Source organism: Seriola lalandi, unplaced genomic scaffold (assembly GCF_002814215.2).
Source record: "Seriola lalandi dorsalis isolate HSWRI2012SDOR001 ecotype SW California unplaced genomic scaffold, Sedor1 jcf7180002054574, whole genome shotgun sequence".
Taxonomy (NCBI): Eukaryota; Metazoa; Chordata; class Actinopteri; order Carangiformes; family Carangidae; genus Seriola; species Seriola lalandi.
Genome location: NW_019525127.1, coordinates 1,916,604 through 1,937,590, shown reverse-complemented (window position 1 = coordinate 1,937,590; position 20,987 = coordinate 1,916,604). Strand labels below are relative to the sequence as shown.

The 20,987-nt window shown below is 40.7% G+C and overlaps 1 protein-coding gene across 2 annotated transcripts; it reads right to left on the bottom strand.

Moving 5' to 3' along the window:
* Positions 1-3,150: 3,150 nt before the first annotated feature.
* Positions 3,151-20,505, bottom strand: stox2a (storkhead box 2a). Of its 2 annotated transcripts, none has more exons than XM_023417440.2 (4): positions 19,878-20,505; positions 10,765-10,917; positions 5,873-8,429; positions 3,151-4,017 (listed from the first exon to the last, which is right to left on the bottom strand). In XM_023417440.2, exons 1-4 carry the CDS (start codon positions 20,215-20,217, stop codon positions 3,816-3,818), a joined length of 3,252 nt encoding a protein of 1,083 aa, XP_023273208.1. In that variant the 5' UTR covers positions 20,218-20,505; the 3' UTR covers positions 3,151-3,815. The 2 variants fall into 2 exon arrangements, with proteins under 2 accessions (XP_023273208.1, XP_023273209.1); XM_023417441.2 differs by lacking the exon at positions 19,878-20,505 and adding an exon at positions 12,622-14,075.
* Between the last annotated feature and the right edge of the window lie 482 nt (positions 20,506-20,987).

Below are 20,987 nucleotides of genomic sequence, written 5' to 3'. Positions count from 1 at the left end.
TCATAGTATAGTAAGGCATAAGAAGTCATAAAATCGTCATGGTATAGTAAGGCATAAGAAGTCATAGTTTAGTAAGGCATAGAAAGTCATAAAAATGACAGTATACTAAGGCATAAAAAGTCATATAAACGACATAGTATAGTAAGGCATAAAAAGTCATAAAAATATCATAGTATAGTAAGGCATAAAAAATTATAGTATAGTAAGGCATAAAATGTCATAAAATCGTCATAGTATAGTAAGGCATAAAAATTCATAGTGTAGTAAGGCATAAAATGTCATAAAATCGTCATAGTATAGTAAGACATAAAAACGTCATAGTATAGTAAGGCATAAAAATTCATAGTGTAGTAAGGCATTCAAACGTCTTAGTATAGTAAGGCATAAAAAGTCATAAAAACCTCATAGTATAGTAAGGAATAAAATGTCATAAAATCGTCATAGTATAGTAAGGCATAAAAAGCCATAAAAACATCAAGGTATAGTAAGGCATAAAATGTCATGAAATGGTCATAGCATAGTAAGGCATAAGAAGTCATAGTATAGTAAGGCATAAAAAGTGATAAAAACGACAGTATACTAAGGCATAAAAAGTCATAAAAATGTCATAGTATACTAAGGCATAAAAAGTCATAGTAGAGTAAGGCATAAAAAGTCATAGTAGAGTAAGGCATAAAAAGTCATAAAAACGACATAGTATAGTAAGGCATAAAAAGTCATAAAAACGTCATAGTATAGTAAGGCATAAAAAGTCATAAAAATGTCATAATATAGTAAGCCATAAAAAGTCATAGTATAGTAAGGCATAAAAGGTCATAAAAACGACATAGTATAGTAAGGCATAAAAAGTCATAATAAGTCATAGTATAGTAAGGCATAAAAACGTCATAGTATAGTAAGGCATAAAAAGTCATGAAAAAGTCATAATACAGTAAGGCATAAAAAGTCATATTATAGTAAGGCATTAAAAGTCATAAAAAAGTCATAGTAAAGTAAGGCATAAAAAGTAATAAAAATATCATAGTATAGTAATGCATAAAAAGTCATAGTATAGTTAGGCATAAAAATATCATATTATAGCAAGGTATAAAAAAGTCATGGTATAGTAAGACATAAAAAGTCATTGTATAGCAAGGTATAAAAAGTCATAGTATAGTAAGGTATAAAAATTCATAGTATAGTAAGGCACAAAAAAGTCATTTTATAGCAAGGTATAAAAAATTCATGGTATAGTAAAATATAGAATGTCATACTATAGTAAGATGTGAAAAAGTGATTGTATAGCAAGGTATTAACAGGTCATAGCATAGTAAAGCACCAAAATTCATAGTATTATCAGGCATATCAAAAGGCATATTAAAAGTCATAGTATAGTAAGGCATAAAAAAGTCATACTATAGTAAGGCATAAAACTTACTTTTCTCGTTCATTTGGAGAAAAAAACAACACATAGAAGACTACGTGCTCCTACTTTGAAAGGCAGAAATGGCGTCGTCAGCAGGTGATCACCTGTTTTCCGTAAATGGCCGAGTAATACAAGTAGATTTTCGTTCAGACTGGCGGAAAGAGTGTTTCAAAACTCATAGAATTTAGATCCACAAATGCTGTCAGTTAAGGACCAGTTCACTCAAATTACACTCAGTTTGCCTCTAATCTTATCTATCACAGAACATAATTTTGTTTCTATTTGTTGATGTCAACACTACTGAGACTTCTACCATCAACCCAAAACTTGTGTTAGAGCTGGAGCGATGTGGAATTTAAAATAAAAATCTTTTAATTTAAACCCCCTTGAACTTTGATGTAGATCTGTAAAGTTGAAAACTATTGTTTATCTACGTGAAATATGTCTGCAATAAAAGCTTTCACAATGTTGCTGCTCTAGTGCATGAAGTATGCTACTTTGTTGTACCCCCTCGACAGCACTAGTATTTGTTTATTGGGTCTCACAGTTACCAACTGATCCCAGCAGTATTTCTTTTATTCAGTGTTTTGTCTATAAAATGTCAGAGAATCCTGAAAATGTATATCACGGTTTCCCTAAGCCCAAATTGACTTTCAAGTCTTGCTTTGTCCAACCAACACAAAGAAATGCAGTTTACTATAATATAAAACAAAGAAAAGCAGGAAATCGTCACATTTGAGAACCTAGACCCAGGAAAGTTCTGGCACTTTTGTTTGAAAGATGAATTTTCTGTTGATTGACTTATCGCTTTAGCTCTAAAGATTATTACTTTCTAGAGACAATATCCTGGTTATTATGGATAATGCACAGATGCCAGTATCAATACCTAATTGGGAGCTATTTTCTCAATGATAGTAGAAAATCAAATTAAGTTGAACTGACCATTTAAACTTTTTAAACTCACATCCATATCTGTATACTGCTGTTGCGGCAACTGTCGTCGAACAGACTACTCGTTCTGCCTACAATTCCCACAGTGCACCAGGGCTGCAACTATCAATTATAAGCCCATGTTGATTCCATAAAATTCCCTTAATAGACAGAAAATCTTCACTGAGAAGCTGAAACAAATGTTTTTGACATTTTTGCTTTATAAATCGCCTAACTAATCACTTAATTGACTCTGGACAATCTGAGTTTAATTAGGAACCATTACTTACTGAAAATAGAAAATGAAATCGAAATGAATCGACTCACATCTAAAGTTTTCCAACATCCTTGACTGCGTAGTCAGCTGCATCCGTAGAAACTGGTTACACAGTCTACTCATTCAGCCTACAGTTCCCACAATGCACCATGTCTACACTTTTTGAAGTATATAGCAGTGAAAACCAGAAATAAAAGAAGCATGAAGCTCAGAATTACAGACTCAAACCCAAAATCTTTACATTGACCACACGCTTGAGAACTCATGAACCTGTTAATAACTTGAAATCAATTACTCTTTATAAACAAATATTTGTGATGATACTGAAAAGTTCATTCTTAACGGTAGCTGACGAAACAATCTCACAACATCTACAATACCATGACAACTGAGCAAACTATCTGCTGAGGAAGATCACATGATACGATCAAAAGCTCCAGAACAGGGCCTTGTGGTGATATTTTTTTTGTGGAGTACCTGTGATGTCCTGTCATGTACATGTGAGAGGTGAGGTGCAGCTCATTTTGTCCAAACATCATTTTGGTCACATAGCATCTTTAATACCACCATTATAATAATTAGGATATCAAAAGTATCGAGTATACATACATCATTTGCATTGCGGTACACAAATCTGAGCTGATTTATGTTTTTATATCTTTCATTCGTTGTTCTCAGGATCAACTTTTATTGTCTCGACATTGTGCTGATACATTGAATCGTCCTGAAGAACTTGACGCTATTTCAGGAAGGAGAACATTTAATTGGACATGTATTGTTAAGTAATATAAAAAGTTTTTTGATATTTCCAAATGTAACTTGAATCCTATAGTCTACTACTTTCCAATACCAATAATCAAGAATCTTGATATAAGCCAAACTAGAGTCCATGTCACCAAAATCAAAGTACTTCAGGTAGGTTTCTTCACCTACTGTGGTCTTGATATTCTGTAGTTTTTCTTCTCTTTTTTTTGCAGTAAAGTTCTTGAAGCTGTGGGAACAGTCTCTTGAAGCCATGCCTGTTTTTGTAACAGTCCCAGTAAATGGATTCTCAGGAGTCTGAAGATGTGTGTGTGTGTGAGTGCGTGTTTTTTTCATGTGTATGTATGTGTGTGTTGGCTGAGGAAAGCGAGGGTCAAAATGGTGAAACACCTCTCTTCCTCTCTCCTCCACCACCTTCACGGTCTCAGTCTGTGCTGCCTGTCAGACGCTGGTGATGGAGGCCAGGCAGTTCGATGACTTCTGGAGTTTCTCAGGCTGTGTGGTGGGGGGCTCTGGGATAGCGCGAAAGCTGAATGGCAGTCCCATACTACTGGTGCCAATGTGGCCTGGGCTCAGCGCTGGATTCTGCCGTCTATTGCTTTCCACAATGCTGGATGTGTTGGATGCAAGGCTTTCACGTGTCCTGCACAACAGAAAATTAAAAAGAAAGTCAAATGTCTACCATGAATTAAAATAACCAATTAATTTTATATTGTGTACAACACAAGTGGTGCTTGGTAAGAAAGAGGAATACCACTAAAATACAACAGAAACTATTTTAAAGCATATTTTGACTGAGAAAAGATTAATAAAAAAGAACAAATTCCTTCCAGGAAAGAGAGAGGCAGTTCAAACATTTTTCATTTATCTTGAAAATATATACAAATACATAGAAAATAGATAATAAAGATAGATAAAAATAGATTAAAGCAAGTCTCTGAGTCTAAGTATAAGCTTTAAACCTGGAATAACAAAATCCTTTGCCACTTGGGGGCAGTGGAAACAGTAGAGTAACATTATCATTAATTTGGAGTCATGTTTCTGACCATTAGGTTAATTTAAGTCCAATATATAATCACTCTCTTTTAGTTCTATTTTTGGCCTCTACCAACTGCTGAGGGAAATATCTGTCAGATATTGTGGGGGCTGATGATAGATGTGACTGAGTTGCATTTTGAATAAACTCAGGATAGGTCAGCCTCTGCTGCTATTAAATCCTACAATGTTATGGAAATGTAATAGTAGATAGATTCAATAGTCCTTTAACTGTCAAGTAACTATTGCTGAGGTGCTTTTCAAACTGCTGCGCTTTGTTCATGTTTCACTAAAGTAGCAGACATAGCTTGCTAGTTCATTTGTTTGTCCGATAAGCAGTTATTTGCAGCTGTTAATGTGAAGTTGAAACAATTCATCATGTTCATATGAATATTACTGTTTTATGCTTCTTATTATCACTGTATTGTTTAAAGTTGTGACAATAGAGTCTTTTATTGTTATATAGTTATTATTACACTTAATTTCAAAAGTCAATTTTCCATCAGGATAAAAAATGTCACTAGTGTACTTTACTAAACTACTTCACAGGTCATCCAAGTTAGACCAACCAACAGAATCAATGTAATTAATCATTTGTAAGTATGCAGATTTAATGTTTTGCATCATGAATCTGGTGGTTATGAACTTTTTTTTTTATAAGACTTTCATCTTTGTAATGAAAGTCGTCAGAATCTGTGTTTCACATTGTGAGGGTGGCCACACTTAATTTCCATATTAACAGTCGTAGGTGTGTGCTTTACCCAAAACCACAACCCAGGATGGAAACTGGTGCAATGGTATGTGAGCGTAAAACTGCTGGACACCTCTGATTGAAAACAACATACTGTATGCCTAGAGTTGTGATGGATTTTGCTGTCAGAACTATTATTGGACTGCTGTTAAAGCAGGAAGCTGGGGCTGCTTTAGCAAAAGAAGAGTGGACAGGAAACATGGGAAGAGGTGAGAGGTGACATGTAAAAAAGATCCCTGAGTAGAGTTGAACCATGGACATTGTTATTGCATGAAATGCTTCCTTACCAATTGGCTGCCGGGATGCCTTGACTGACCAATAATGTCATAAAATTGGTATTAACAATAACAATTGGAACAAGCCATATAAAGATGCTCTTAAGATGAGAACCGTAATGACGTCCAGATGTACAATTCTCAACATACACATTAAGTTAAGACCTGAATTGTACTATAACTACATAATCCAGCCTCCTATCCTCTGTTCTGATAGATGGGTCAATCATTTCACTTTGGATACATCACCAGCTACAGTGAATACATTTATAAGAATGAGAATAAGAGTAAGAGCCTCAACAGTTACCTCCATGACACCTTTCCTTTAGCTCTGGGGTGCAAAAAGAGTTTAAAAATTTTGGAATATATTTGGTCCTACTGTGTACTTATGTATCCAAAACAGTTTTATCTAATACACAGTTAATTTTTGCATGTACCTGGGGGAGTTGAATCCACTGTCCACTGTGACACTGCTGCTGTCCATGCTGTCCAAACGGGCAGAGTGGGCCGACTTCTGACTGCTGCTGTTCTCCGTCTCCTTGGGGCTGAGTAAGGTCAGATTGGTCTCCAGTTTCCGCTGCAGATCATGGTCCTTCTCTCGCTCTAGGAGCCACTGCATGGTTCCCTCCCCACCACCACCGCCGCCTCCACCGTTACCACCCACTTCCCCGTGGTCTTTGTTGTCCTCTGTTGTCGCCAACTCTTTGTGCGAGTCCTCCTCTGCCTCTTCTTCTTCCTCATCATCTGATACATTATAATAGTCAAAGGAGGCGGAGGGGACTGTTGGCTCTAAGCAGCCCTGTAAAACTGCAGGTGACGCTGAGGAAGTGGCTGAATTGGAAGGCTGCTGGGGCTCAGGATTGTCTAGGGCCTCTGTTGATTTGGCATGTGAGGCTTTCCGCAATGTGCCGGACTTGGTGTAGCTGCTGTCCACGTAGCCTGTGGACAAGGCATTGTGTGGAGGTTTGAACAAAGTGTCCTTGCTGAAGATCTCTTTCCTCTTGATCACCATACCGCCTCCTCCCCCTCCGGGATCTACATTGTGTTGGTGTGGCGTCAAACGGGCATTTTGCACCGGCTCTGGCGTCTGGCTTGGTGTCAGTCGCACCGAGCCGTTTTGTCCCTTTGCTGCCGACAAGTCCTCTTTATACTCCATCGTATGTGGAGAGGTGAGGTGAGGCGTTTGGCGGTCAGCCGGAGAGCCCTTTCGGAGTCCCCCTGATGAGGTTAATGTGTCATATTCTGATTTTGCCTGAGGCGAAGGGGCAGTTAGGATTGTTTCATTTGACGTATTGCACTGGAAGTACTCATCTGTTGAGGGCTTAGGAGAAAGTCCCATTAGCTCATTGTACGTTGGCAAGCTGTCTCTGCTTTTGTTCCTCTCCATCGTACTCCGGATCCTTGACTCGTCCAAACTCCCTTTCCCCAAATCAGGCACATTAAAATCAGAGTGGAACTTAGCAGCAGAGAACATAATCCTTGAGTAGTGGGAGGACTTCTGCGTGGCCCGCAGGGTGCCGTCGTCAGTGTAGTAATGACTACGCTCCTCCAGACTGGGTTCAAAGTCTTCTGGCGCACCCAGTGACAGACCCTTGAGAGAGTTGTCCATGGACCGAGATCGTTCTTTAGCTTGATCGGACCTCTCGTGACGCGACTTCCTGTCCTGATTGTGACTGTGACTTCTTTGAACTCTGGACTGGCACGTTCCACGTGACGGCTCTGGGAAGGGCATCTCTGTCCGTCTCTTGGCTAGCTCCCCAGACACGTCCCACTCGGGGGTAACAGGGCAGTACGATTCAGTAATGTTGGGGTTGCTGTGGACCAAGTATGTTGCACCTCCACTTCGCCTGCGCTCCAAGGTGTACATGGCCTCCCGAGGCGAGCGAACTAACGAGTGGCTAAAGAAGCGGTAATCTCTTTCCATGAACACGAGGTCCCAGTTTGAACCCTCAGATGGGTCTCCCCTAGAGGTCCGGGGTTTGCTATGAGAGCGGGACTTACCATGTGGAGCCCTCCGGTGGCCCCTCCCCCTCCTGCTGCGTGCACTGTGCTGGGCTGAAGACCCCGCCTTGTTCTTCTGCGTACGCTCTTCCTCCAGCCTCTTCATCACAGCCGTGTGCCTTGCCACATTCTCCACTGTTAGGTCGGGGTTGATTCGGCGGATGATCTCCATCTCCACCTCGCGGGGAATGGGCGTGGTTGGCACATCCTCATCACGAAGAGGCCACTCCTCTGGGGGGAACTGGGCTGAGAAGGTGGCCAGCTGCCGCATTTTGTCCTTCTTGAAACTCAGTCGGAAGAGCCTGAGTCCAAACCTTTTGGATTGCTTCTCGCCAGTTCCGTTGCCACCACTTCCTTCTTTCTTTTTGGTCAGAGTGTCAGTTTTATAAGGGAAAGAAGTGATGCTTTTGCTCTTATCGGCTGGATCTTGAGGCGGCGGTTGCTGCTGGACAGGAGGGGAGGTGGGAAGTGGGGGGTAGGGGTATGAAGGTGGTTCTCCTCGGTGCTCCTTGGCTGACGTGCTCGGTGGAGGTTCCCCGCCGTTGTGATCCTTGGGTGGCTTACTTTGATAGGAATCTCCCCTGTGCTCCTTTGGTGACTTACTTTGGAGCGCAGAGGCGTGAAGTCTGGAGGGGTCTTCGCGATAGGAATTGTATGAGTCATTGTGATTCTTGCGAGGAGGCCTCTCTCTCAGGCAGCCAGGTGTAGATGGTGTGACGTTGCCAGACTGAGGCGAAGTGCATTGCTGAGGTTGCTGCTGCGGCTGTTGTTGTTGTTGTTGTTGTTGCTGTTGTTGTTGTTGTTGCGGTTGGCGCTCTGGCAGCCGATCATCAAGGTGATACCACTTGTTGTTGGATCTGATGAGGGAGGGAGTGATAAAGTAGGTTTGGGGAGTGACAATGAAGTAGCCCTCTGGAGTTGGGTAGATCTTCCTCTCTCGCACCAGCATGTTCAGAGTATGTCGCAGAACCTCTGAGCTGGGTGTAGGCACGCCTGCAGGGAACAGATTACACTGAGTTGATTCACAGTTTTATATACTCATTTTTAAGTGATGTGATTTATTTTACAATAGTTTAAATACAGGACATTGTGAACATTTTGTTGCCACCTTGGAACAATTTGGTAATGAAAACGAACAGGTCATAATTTAAGAAATGTCTCTGTGTGAGAACTGCTATCAGATAATCATGGTGAGGTCTCCAGAAAAAACACCTCAGTTTAATTGGACCTGATTAATGGTCACATCATGCATGCAAAATTGCCTGCTAATAATCTTCTGATGATCAAATCCATAGTATTTTTCAACCTCAGAAACAATTTCCCATTAATGTACCCATTACATTTCTCACATCACAAAAACACAAAATCTCCCAAGTGTATGACAGTATCACATACTGTACACATGGTAAATATATCTTCTATTCCAACATGTTAATTGAAGCCAAATTGCCAAATCAGTGGATTATGTATGCACCATTCCAACATGGAAATAATTTAGATGTCTCATACTGTGTTTTATACCTATTTCCCCTAAACCGATTCAGTCTTACATATTTAGTAATTAGTATCTTTTTGGAATTTTTGGGATCTCACAAATCAACTTCACAGATAAAACACACTGGTGGTTACATCAGAGTTTATTAACAGCTGTTTATTGGAATCTTCCCTTTTATTTTTAATAAGTATAAAATGTCCTTTTAATTTTTTCATAATCCTCTAAAAATGAGAATGATCAAAGGTCTATTTTGTACTTATTTTACAACATTAAAAGGAATTTTATGTTTTATATATATCATGAGTCACCTGAAAGACTTAATATACTGTAAATGACCAAATCAACATTAACTAAACCCCATTCATAACCATTGTCTTGCAAGACCATGTGTTGCCTGACATTACATCACCCCTGTGTAATTTTTTTTACACAGAAATGATGCAACTTATAAGTTCAACTCCTCTCCACTCTGGTACTGTACAGAAGAAAAGATACATTTGAAGAATATGCAACCCATTAAAAACTGACAACCTGGCTATGCAGTGATTAAACCTGTGCTCTTACACCTTGTGTTAGGGAGCTGAAAACGTTGGCTGTGCTTTTGTGCATTTTAGGCTATTTCACCAATATTGTTTGAGAATAGTACTGAAAATAAATGTTTTACACACTTTGGTAAAGGCAATAGTTACTATTAAAATATTAAATGTTATGTTAAACTGTTAAAAACAGGACACTGTGAACATTTTGTTGGAGTAGAGGGATGATTTGGAGAAAAGAAAGAAAATTACAAAACGATCAGAAAGTTCTGATTTAGGGCTGCAATCAATTAAAAGCCCTTGGCTTCTCAAGAAGAGATAATATAATAAGAAGAAAATAATAACAACATAGATAATTCTACTTGCATAGTATCATTTATTTAAGTTCAACAATTAATGCTTATCCGGGTATTTTTGTTCAGTTAAAAAGGTTCAGATCATCCACAATACAGAATCATTAATACTTTTTTCAATGTCACATTAATCAACATGTAGATGTCACCTCAGAAAAATGAGAATGGAACAGGGAGCCAAAGATGTTCACTGTGGTTTAGTACATTTTAAGCTTGTTTCACCAACACTGCTTAAGAGAAGTTGTGGATTTATTATCTGTGTAAGATTGTAATCAATTAATCATTTCCTCTTTAAAATAGTGAAAAATGTCCATCATAATTTCCCAGAACCCAAACTGACGTCTTCAAATCACCTGTTTTATTCGACCAACTGTCTAAGATACAAAGATATTTCATTTACAATATTTCATGAGAAAGAAATGTGTCATATTTGAGGAGTGGGAGCCAGAACTTTCACCTGAAAAATGACAAAATGATAAAATGATTTGTCGATCATCAAAATAGTTGCCAGTTCATTTTCTGTCGATCAATTAATTGCTCAATCGACTTATCGTTTCATTCCAGTTGAAACATTACGATGCTGTTTGCAAGATTTTAAGCACTGAAATATCTCAATTCTTCATTAATCTCTGAAATGTGTCAGGAAACCAATAAGTGAGATCAATAGATGTTTAAATGCTATATAGAGCTTTACTTTGCTCTCTGAACCTGGCCTCTGCAGTACATGTGTTTTGGATATAAAACTTGAAGTGGTTAAATCTTTGGCTTAGTGAATTTAGTAAAAGGGTGATGAACAAACTAAGGTACGACACACAAAAATCAATATTTCTACCTTAGTATTTATGGACGCTGCTGCTTTTCCAACAACATAAGTCCCATAATGTATTCGTGTTCTGCATACTTTAATGCTGTCCCACTTCAGGAACAAGGTGAGAGGATCATACCTGGGAAGCTGGCAGTGAGGTGCTCCACCAGAGCCTCCTGGTTGACAGGCTTTTTGGCAGAGTTCATAGCAGAGATGGCCAGGCACAAGATCTCCCCCAGTGGGATGAACTGTGACTGGCTGATGGGTGACATACTGATCGGAGACACGTCACCTGCAGGAGGAGGAGGAGGAGGCACAAGCACAACTGTTAGATCATGAATGAACAGCAGGCGCAGCGTGTGAAGCTATGATGTAATGGTCAAACAGCAGCAGTTTGCATGCTGCCTGGAACGGCTCCACCCCTCCTCTCTGTGCCTCCTTAGCCTCTCATTCCTCCTGTTTCTCGTAGGTTAGCAAAACGAGGCAGCTGCTGCTGCAGCAGCCGTAGCGGTAGCGTGAGATCACCTGAATCTTTGCCACCTCTTTATCCGATTCACATCATCTGACAAACAGAAAAGGAAGCTCGCACAATCCCACAGCAAGTCAAAATGTTTGAAATGTAACAATATGACAGACTTTAGCGCCACATTCAGAGCTTACATACAGAAATTCTCTGTTGCCTTTGTTGAATTAAGCTGGCTTTGCTGTCAGCAGTAGTGAGTAGTGAGATCATCCTACAACCAGCCGGCCCGGCTTCAAGCCCCTCTGAGAGCAAACATCTGCCCTACTGAAAGGTTGTAAAGCGACACACTGGATCCGCCGCTGCAGCATCTGTGCTGTAGTGACCCTCTCCTCTGACCTAAATCTGGTGATCAATAGAGAATCACACCACACGATGGATAGAAGCTGTAACATCAAACCTGCCATTTTTGATTTCTAATCTGTCAATAACAATAATTTATAATAATCTAATAATGTTTTCTAAAATTCACAGGTAGTTTACAGAATTAATTTTGCGTGATTGATGACAGTTTTAAAGTTTCGTTGTCCGTTACTGCTCACAGCTCTTACCTGTGCTGTCTGTGCAGGGCCCTGCCTCCTCACCGCACTCTGCTGAATGGTCAGTTAAGCAACACGATGACGTTATCTCTGCTTAGTATCACAGCCCCTCAAGCTTTATGTGGCTTTACAAAGCTTTACTCGGTTTCTAGTAAACATGAGAAAACCTGGATCTGCCAGTGAATCAGTACAAGAGAAAAATCACCATCTTCTGCTGTTATAGTATGTTTTGGGTTTTTTTTTTTGGGGGGGGGGGGGTTATAAAAAAATCTCCCAGGAGTGGGGGAATGAGTTTGCAGTGTTTATGTTTCACATCTTACAATGAACAAGAAAGACAGACAGCAGAAAAATATGCAAATATTTATAATAAAAGGGACTGAAAGGATGTGATTTTCATATCACGCAGGGCAGGACTTTATGATACGAAGTACTGCTGATACGATATGAAGCCCTTTTGCAATCTCAACAAACACAAAACATGAATCTGTCACAAGATTTGACACTAAGGTGAAGCAATCCCACAACTACTGAACTTTTGGCAACTCAGGAAAATATTATTTATGTATAAAAAAACATTCAAATGGTAAAAAATTGGCAAATGTACATTTTTTTCATTGTTTTTTACCATTGCTTTTATCTGTTTTAACATATGGGTCAGTGCATATGAAAGAAATATGAAAATGTGTCTGAAAGTAAGAAAGTTACAGAGATTTGGACCCACTGAGATACAGTTAAATGAATTTTGAAATGAGCCAAATGTGCGATAGGCCCTATAATGAGATTAAATACAGTGGGAAAGTAAAGAAAACTGAAAGTTATCAAGACTTCCTACTTGAATACTCTTTCAACTCTGCCCTTTGCCCCCAAATCAAACGGTGTCTTTGCAAACTCTGCGTAGAGAGGGTGGAGCTTGTCCTGGTGGGAGTGTCTGACTCACCTGGCGCACGATAACTTGGTGGGGACGGAGAGAAATGAGGAGGAGGAGGGGGAGGAAGATGCTGCTTCTGCACACGGATGTCTTTCTCACTACGAGAGAGGTTGTGCTCCAGCGGGCGTTCAGTAAGCTCCGAGCTGGGCCAGGCCCGCCGCAGATTGCTGCTGCGGTTCTTCTTCATCGTGACCCCTTTACCAGGTGGCCTTCACCCCCCGAGGGCTTCTGGGGTAAGGTGGAGTGGAGGCGGTTGGAATGGGGAGGACGGGGAAGGAAGGAGGGAGGTGGGGAAGGGAGGGGGGGGAGGGATGTGCAGGGGGAGGTCGACCAACCTCAGGCTCAGTGCCTCCCCCGCATCAGTAAGAACGTCCCGCTAGAGCGATCACACACCAGACATGGCAAGAACCAGTGTGCACCTTCACACACATACACACGTCTCATTTACATCCACGAGCAAGCTACAAACGACTGTGTTCACACTGTGGGTGGTTGTCATCGGCTGCTGGGCTCTCCCAGGCTGATCTGGAGCGGTGGCAGCAGTGGCAGAGGTGCAGGTGATTGCGCGAGGCATCACCCTTTCATCGGCATCAGTCCCAGCCACCATTTGTAGCATCCCCATTTGCATGCGTAGGGAGGCACATTACGTAGCCGCTCTGATGTGGGAGGAGGGAGCAGGAGAGAGGTGGGGGGGGGCACGGGTAGAGATGAGGGAAATGGGGCATTGGAAGCAAGGAGGACGGTGAGGAGAGATTTCAGTGGACGTTTTGGGATCCGCTTGTTCCTTTTGAGTAGAAGGTAACAGGGGAAAGAAGGGAGGGGATGGATGGATGGTCAAAGATTCAAAGCTTTAAGAGGCCCAGTCTTCGACAATAGCTCAATTCACCACAGGAGTGCTCGGCCGATCCCCGGAAAACAAAAGAGCCCACTTGAAAAAAAAAAAAAAACAGAAATAAAAGCTCCATTCACCCTAATGGGCAGTGAAACCTCAATAGTATGCCAAGCACCGGAGACGCCACGTTCACCTCCATCTTTATCCGATCAAGCACAAGACCCCATCGTCCTTTCGACAACAGCACACCAGGAGAGGGTGGGGAGAAAAAAATGGAGAGCATAGAAATAAATAAATAAATTCAAGAATAGATATCCACCGTTTCCCGCAATCCAACGGAAGAAGCTCCTGAGCCGATCGCTGTAGCATCCATTCATTAACAGGGGGGATGCAAACTCCAGTGAACGGCAAATCTCTTTCAACGCTAATGCTGCAGCTGCTCCCAGCACCTCCAGGAAGGGTGTGTGAGTATGTGTGTGTGTGTGTGTGTGTGTGTGTGTGTGTGTGTGTGTGTGTGTGTGTGTGTGAGAGAGAGAGAGAGTGTGTATGCGCGCATCCGCCTGCTGCGCGCGATTCTGCGTGAGCATGCATGCGTCTGTGTCTGGGTGATTGAGGCTGAGGGGAGGAGGAGGAGGAGGAGGAGGAGGGGGGTGTGCATGAGAGAGAGAGAGAGAGAGAGAGAGAGAGAGAGAGAGAGAGAGAGAGAGAGAGAGAGAGAGAGAGATCGAGGACATACATAAGGCAGAGAGGAGAGCAAATATCAACAGCGCGAAACACACACACACAGACAAATAAAAATGTTTTAAATTTTCCGGCCCTGAGGTGATGTCCAGGGAATGGGAAGAGCTCTGAATCTTTGGCTAAATTTCCATCCTCACCCTCTCTGTATTAGTAGCTCTGCTCTTGAAGGATGAGGGGCCCCTTTAACCACCATCCATCCTCTTTCTGTGTCTCCGCTGACTCTAAGACCAAATCTGAAGACTTGACAGAGCCACAACCGGAAGGAAATAATTTTAAAGGTGTTGATTTGTGCCCGTCTCATCAGTGCTTTCCACTGGTTGATTCACTAACTAAACTGTTGGGACAACAGCTGAACTCCCCGTAGAAAAAAACCCCAAAGCATCACCTTAATCATGTCCAGAGTGGCAGCTCCTGCTTGCTGCAGACTCCTGCTGACTCACATGTGTGGAGTGTGAATGGACGGTTGGAGGGACAGAATAAGGAGCAAAGTGAGAGGGCAGGACGGGGCACGGGTGGAGGGGGGACAGTGTCACAACCAATCTGCTCCAGTTCACTGATACCAAAGAGAAAGAGGAGAGGAAGGGAAAGGAAGGAGGGGTGAGGAGGAGGAGGAGGAGGAGGAGGAGGAGGAGGAGGGGGAGGAGGGAGAGCGACACCACGCCAGCCATTTTATTTCTCAGTAGTGCTGCAACAGCCTTTGTTGCCATGACGACGCAAGCCGATGATCTCATAGCTGTTACCTTTGAGTGCTGGTCCCTTAAAGAGCCAGTTACTCAAGATAGAAAGCAGACAGACACCACATAGACGAGGACTGACTGTCTGTTACATGGAAAAAAAATACTCCTGCATCGCTGCTGGAAATATGACATCCATCAACACACAAAACAGCATCATATCCTGAGAGTTTTTTTTAAATACATGTGAATTTACTACAATGATCATCTATGTGAAGTGACTACAATGATTTCAATTTTTGTTAGAAAATCCTGGTTACACCAAATGTGAAAATGTGCAATTAGAGCTGGAATGATTAGTGGATTAATTGACAAATCAATCAACAGAAACTTACTCAGCAACTATTTTAATAACTGATTGATCATTTATGTCATTTATGGCAGGGATTTAAATGCCTTTGGGTTTAGGACTCTTGGCCAGATACAAGCAGCAATCTGAAGACATGGCTTTGAGCTATGGGACCTATAAAATGATTTTTTTCACTATCTTCTGACATCTTGTAGATAAAAACATTAACCAATTAATTGAGGAAAAATACAGCAATTTAATTTGATAATGAAAATAATTTGTTCATTGCAGCCCTAGAGGAGATTAATATGATCTATTATTGATGCGCACCATCATAGATTTACCAAGCGTCATGGTCTTAGAGTCCATGACCTAGTTAAAAATGAGACTAAGAGTGTTCAGCCGCACAGCTCCGTGAAGCTCTACTTAGCCACAGCTGTGCTCTGAGCTAAACGCTAACATCACCATGCTAACATGCTCACAGTGACAATGCTGATGTTTAGGTATAGGTATAATGGTATTAGGTATAATGTTTACCATATTCACTGTCTTATTTTAGTGTGTTAGCATGCTAACATTAGAATGTCAGTAGTTTTAGTCCTGGATAAAACTAAAAATGTGACCTGAGGATGGTGCTAGATGGAAAGTCAGAGGATTTCTAGTTAGCAGATTTACTAGGATTCATCTTCTGGGGAGCATGAATAATACTATCCTGCTGTTTATATTAGCAGTTAGCCAGTATGAACGGTCCAACACTGAAGGATTTGTGCCACTTTACAACCTCAACCAACTTCCATTTTTTGCCGGTGGTCTGTCCTCCAGTGGACCATTTTAAAAACGCGCTACTCTTAGAAATCCACTCTTAAGGCCAAACACTGAACAAACAGACCAAAGCGTTTTTTTGCCACAGCAGCCAGCATAACACATCCTGATCTGACATAAAGATATATGGCAACAAATCTCTGCTGCGTCAAACATTTCCCCCAATTCTCTGTTGGGACCCTCCCTTTCCTTCCAATGGAGGAGTGGGCTATAGCAGGGAATGCAGTGCAATAGTGTTTTTCCTGAACAAATGCTCCACTTTTCCTTCCTTAGGAGCACACACTCCTCCCAGCCCATTGTTTATAGTCTGCTAACGGATACAAAGTCCCTCAGTTAATCAGATTGAATTGTCAGTATTAAAAAACACTTTGTTTCCACACAGTTGAAAAAACACAACTTTTGTATAAATGTATTAATCCAGCTCCTTTTTGGCTCTCAGCCCTAATCAAACATTCTCAGGCAGTTTGGTGGATAATCTGGAGTATGTGAAAATGTAGTTATGTGTGTAGCAGCCTGACATTAAAATGCACTTCAAAACAATATTATTGTCCCTGCTAAGACTTTACAAAACTATGGTAAGGTTTTTATTTTTAAGTGACAAAGCTTTTTAATCAATCCCTGTTTCACCGCAGACTCAACAATACCCGAGAGTCTGTGAGTTTTTTTGTACAAGGCATGTCCATAAAAAGCCTTTTACAGATGCATTTATTTGTCCAGAACCTTGTTTATAAAATACAATAACCTCCTGTTATAAGTGTACAATATTCCAAATACTGAGCACAAACATAGTTAATAAATAGTATTTGTCTGAACTTTGTTTGAACTTGTCTCGCAAACTAACATCTTGACTCCACAGCTTAGAAAATGAGTCACACAACAACTTGCAGCTCACACTAGAAAATCAATACTGCACTGGTTTTCATCTGTATACTGTTTTTGTTACTGTAGGACATTTTCCATAAGAAGAAAAACCGCAAATGGAATTGAAAAATATGAGGACTTTTTGATCCACCAAAGTGATCTGAGTTACAGGAATGTTTTGCATGTGGGAGTTGTTTCAGGTGATCTCAAAGAGGCAAAATGGTTTAAAATTTAACTACTGGTTGAATTCACATGAGCTTACTAATAAACTTAAAACAGATTATGCTGTCCAATAAATGTGTCCAGCACACAGGTGAGTATAAAAAACAACCCCTGACTGTTGCATGCGTTTCAACACAACAAACATTTTCCGGGTTAATATCTATCCTAGATTACGGGCCTAGTTGTGAAAAACTTATCTCATACAAAAAATTCATCAGTCTGTCATTTCCATCTGCACCAGCAGCATATAAGCTCTGTTGGTTTAGGCATTATAGAGCATTATAGAGTCTGGTGAGTTATTAGCTATAAGACAAACATTCCAGTGCTTATCAGTATTTGCTTCTGTAGTGTCAGTGAAGCTACGTCGCCTCTTCTAATGGGCAGACACAGAAAGAAATCAGCTTCACATAATCAACTATCTTAAGATATACTTTGGACTATAATAGACCTTAAGGTACAGCAGGTATTGAACTTTTCAGCTCAATACAATCAGCGTCCAGCAGCCGTAATGTAGAATACTGATAACATACACAGAGCCACGGAAGAGTTTCAATACACCTTCAAATTTACAGTTCAGTGAAAATGATGTTGTACATTTGGAGAAGCTGCACAGGTTGAGTTGACACAAATATAAAGTGGCTAATCTCAAAATTAGTTGAAAGATGCTAAAACGCTGTTTAGAGTTGAGGGAAGCTGCAGAATCAGGTGATTATTCTCTGTGCTCTTTGTCACTACAAGCAACACCTTTCACATTACACAAGGTCATCTGACCCGCTGTTAATTTAAAAACACCGATGAGTGCAGCTTTAAATATACTGCACTTACTGCATGACGTAACACTGCTGCTCTTCTCTCTGGAAAGCTCGTGTTGCTTTTCATGAACAGCGTATTAATTTTTTCCTTCCCTATAAAAACACTTCGGAAAACCCTGGTATGTTTACTTTTATCCCTTTGATTCCAGTACTAATGCATTAAGTAAACTTTAGCGATATTGGCCATGCTTTCATTTAGTTGCAGTGTGTCAGTCAGTTTTACACAATGACTGATTGACCGAACAAACAAGTACTGGAAAATGTAAGACTTCTACATGTCTTCATCATCCCTCCCTTCTACTCCCTAACCTTCTGTGTTTTCTCTGCTGCAGTTTGATGCAGCTCGCTGATGGAACAGATGATCCAAACCAAAGCTCTGCTGTGAAACAAACAGAAATAAGATGATCTGTTACATGCTGTACGCCTCTATCTCGTTTGCACGCACACATAGTCGCACAGAAAGTTGTGAGGGTAGTATGATGGGTGCAATGGTTAGACTTGCTGACAATTCCAAGTCGTCCTAACCTGTACCAGCGCATACAATGAATTACGATCTTGATGAGTATGAGTGTAGGAATGTTGAACTGCAGTAGAGCCGGGCTTCAGTCCTGGCTCTTCTATCTGAATGCATAAGCTCACATGACATGAAGTAGCTGCGGTTATGAGGCGAGATGCTGCCTAAACTCCTTCTTTACTCTAGACTAGATACAACTGGCTTCATGCAACCTGCCAGCAGAACTCACATACTCATGGTATCAAATGAAAACCTCAGGGGAAAGTGTTTAGCTCACAATTACAGAGAAGAGGGTCATATGAGGTTCAATGCTAATCCTCAGCATTTACCAGCAATTAAAGAGGTGTGGAAATCTGCATGAAACAACCAGCTGAACTCTTAAGAGTCACAAACAGAAAATAAATCTGGATGTATATGAAAACTATTCCAGTGAGCTCTGTGCAGTGAGGTAAACAGATTTAAACTATTATTAGATTAACTAGTATTGATATTCTGAGTTAAGGTATTGGTAGAGGCAAGGTTGGATCTCTGCATTGCTTAGTGACAGAGACTGTTTTTAAATCCCTTGGCTCATGTCCAAGACAAGTCTCTAGTCTTCATAAGCAAACTGCAAAACAGTTGCAAGTATCTCAGGTCTTTGAGTGCTAACCATTACAAAACCACAGCACAACACTTTCTTTACAAACCTGTGTTGCTAAGGTTTTTTTATGTACCAGAAAACGAGTCCTTAACCAAGCATTTTCCATGCAGGGCCATTATAAATAGACAGGCAGCTATGTAAAGCCTCGCTCATGTCGTTTTATTTATCTGTCATTGTTCCTTTACATTGTTGGAATTAAGACTTTCAATTTTTATTTCAAGTCAGTTGCAAGTCTGAGACAAATCAAGTCTGTCAGAAAATCCAGACCAAAAGTCAAGCCTACAGCTCTAGACATTATACATGGAGAATGCTGGAAAACAAAATGCATATGAAGATGGTGGGTTCAAGTTTGACTTTAATTATGTAGTCTACTCCCTGCATATATCATGTTCAGGTGACCTGATCAAGTCCTTGTGACAGACTGAGTGAATAGAAGCCAAGATTTACCCATTTTCATTCAATTTTATACTTATATATAAGGTCTGCTTTACTGATGGGTCAGTCTGTTGTGATGTGTATTTTTTGTTATCCTGCAAGTCAAATTTCCAAACTGAACAGAAAAGAGATGGAAAAAAACTTTGCCTCCCAACATATGAATAATTCTTAAAGGCTCAGTGTCCTGCCTCAACCCAACCACCTGATCTCTACACACAGCCACGTGGAATAAAGATTAAGTGAAATCACGCACTTTTCTGTTTATGGCTCTGTAATGTTTCCAGTTTAGGTTAGTGTTGTTGTAAATGTAGCGTCACTGTTTCCAATTTGTACTTAAATGACACGAGGGACAAACATACTCACCTATGCACTTGATGTCAAAGCCCTGAGGTGGTTTTAGTGTCCGCCTAGTCCATCCGTTCCTGAGGACTTGGAGGTGAACTTCTTTGCCCTGGATCAGCAGCACATGCTCATCTATCCAGCCCAGGAAGAAGATCTCGGAGAGCGCGTGTGTCAGCGCCTTGTTCCAGAAATGCTGCATGTTTACGGCTTTGAAATTGGCGAAGACCTCGTAGCCGCTATGATGCTGTAACTTCACTGAGAGCACGGCCGGTGATGATGGTGAATGCTCCTCATCTTCTCTGCAAACCTGCGACAGCACCAGAGCCAGAGAGTGAGGAGATATCTGAAGGAACTTCTCCATGCCTACTTCAGCCAAAGTTTATCCACACGTAGGTGAAAGGAAAACCGCTGCTTTTTAAGTGTACGACATTGTTTATACCACGCAGATGTTTGTTTTTTTTCAGGTCTATCTAAGACTCGCTAATAACCTCAGGCTAGTTTAAACATGTTTAAGAAAAAGACTTCAAGGTGAAAGAAACACTCTGCGTCGGTCCAGAGTTTGCAGCGCGACGTTAGAAGTGTTGAACACAGGTGCGACCTGTAAACCCAGGGAAATCAGCAACCTGACACGCCGTCCACGGCAGCCAACTATCTCCAACTGTCAAAGAGTATTAGGCCTATTCCCAGCGAAGAAAGAGGCGAGGACTTGTGCTGCGTTCAGGTGTGACTCGTAAACTCCTACTTTCGACTTAGGAAATCCGAAGTCAGCCTTTTGTTGTCAGAAATTCTGTTCAACAGTGTCTTATCAATAACTCAAGAGAGACATAAGAAGTTTGGCAAACAGTTGGCTCAACACTAATATGACAAAAAAAAGTGGCCAAAATAATAGAAACACCTGTATGGTGCAATGCAATATCAATAGATATTCTCTCACAAAGAGATGAATATAAAACATGATAAAATACAACAAACGTATTAATATTGTATATATATATAGTATAATATACAATTAGAAGTTATATTTTATATAAATATATAAAATATAATATATACATATATATATATACTCATGCTAGAATCTCCCACACAAGTGCATATAAAATAATGTACATCAGTGCACAAGATAAAACC

Coding starts and splice junctions, on each gene's coding strand:
- stox2a (XM_023417440.2), bottom strand. CDS start 20,217: ATGGAGAAGTTCCTTCAGATATCTCCTCACTCTCTGGCTCTGGTGCTG. Junction 10,918..19,877: donor CTTTGACATCAAGTGCATAG/GTGAGTATGTTT, acceptor CTCCTCCTGCAG/GTGACGTGTCTCCGATCAGT. Junction 8,430..10,764: donor CCTCACTGCCAGCTTCCCAG/GTATGATCCTCT, acceptor TGTTCCCTGCAG/GCGTGCCTACACCCAGCTCA.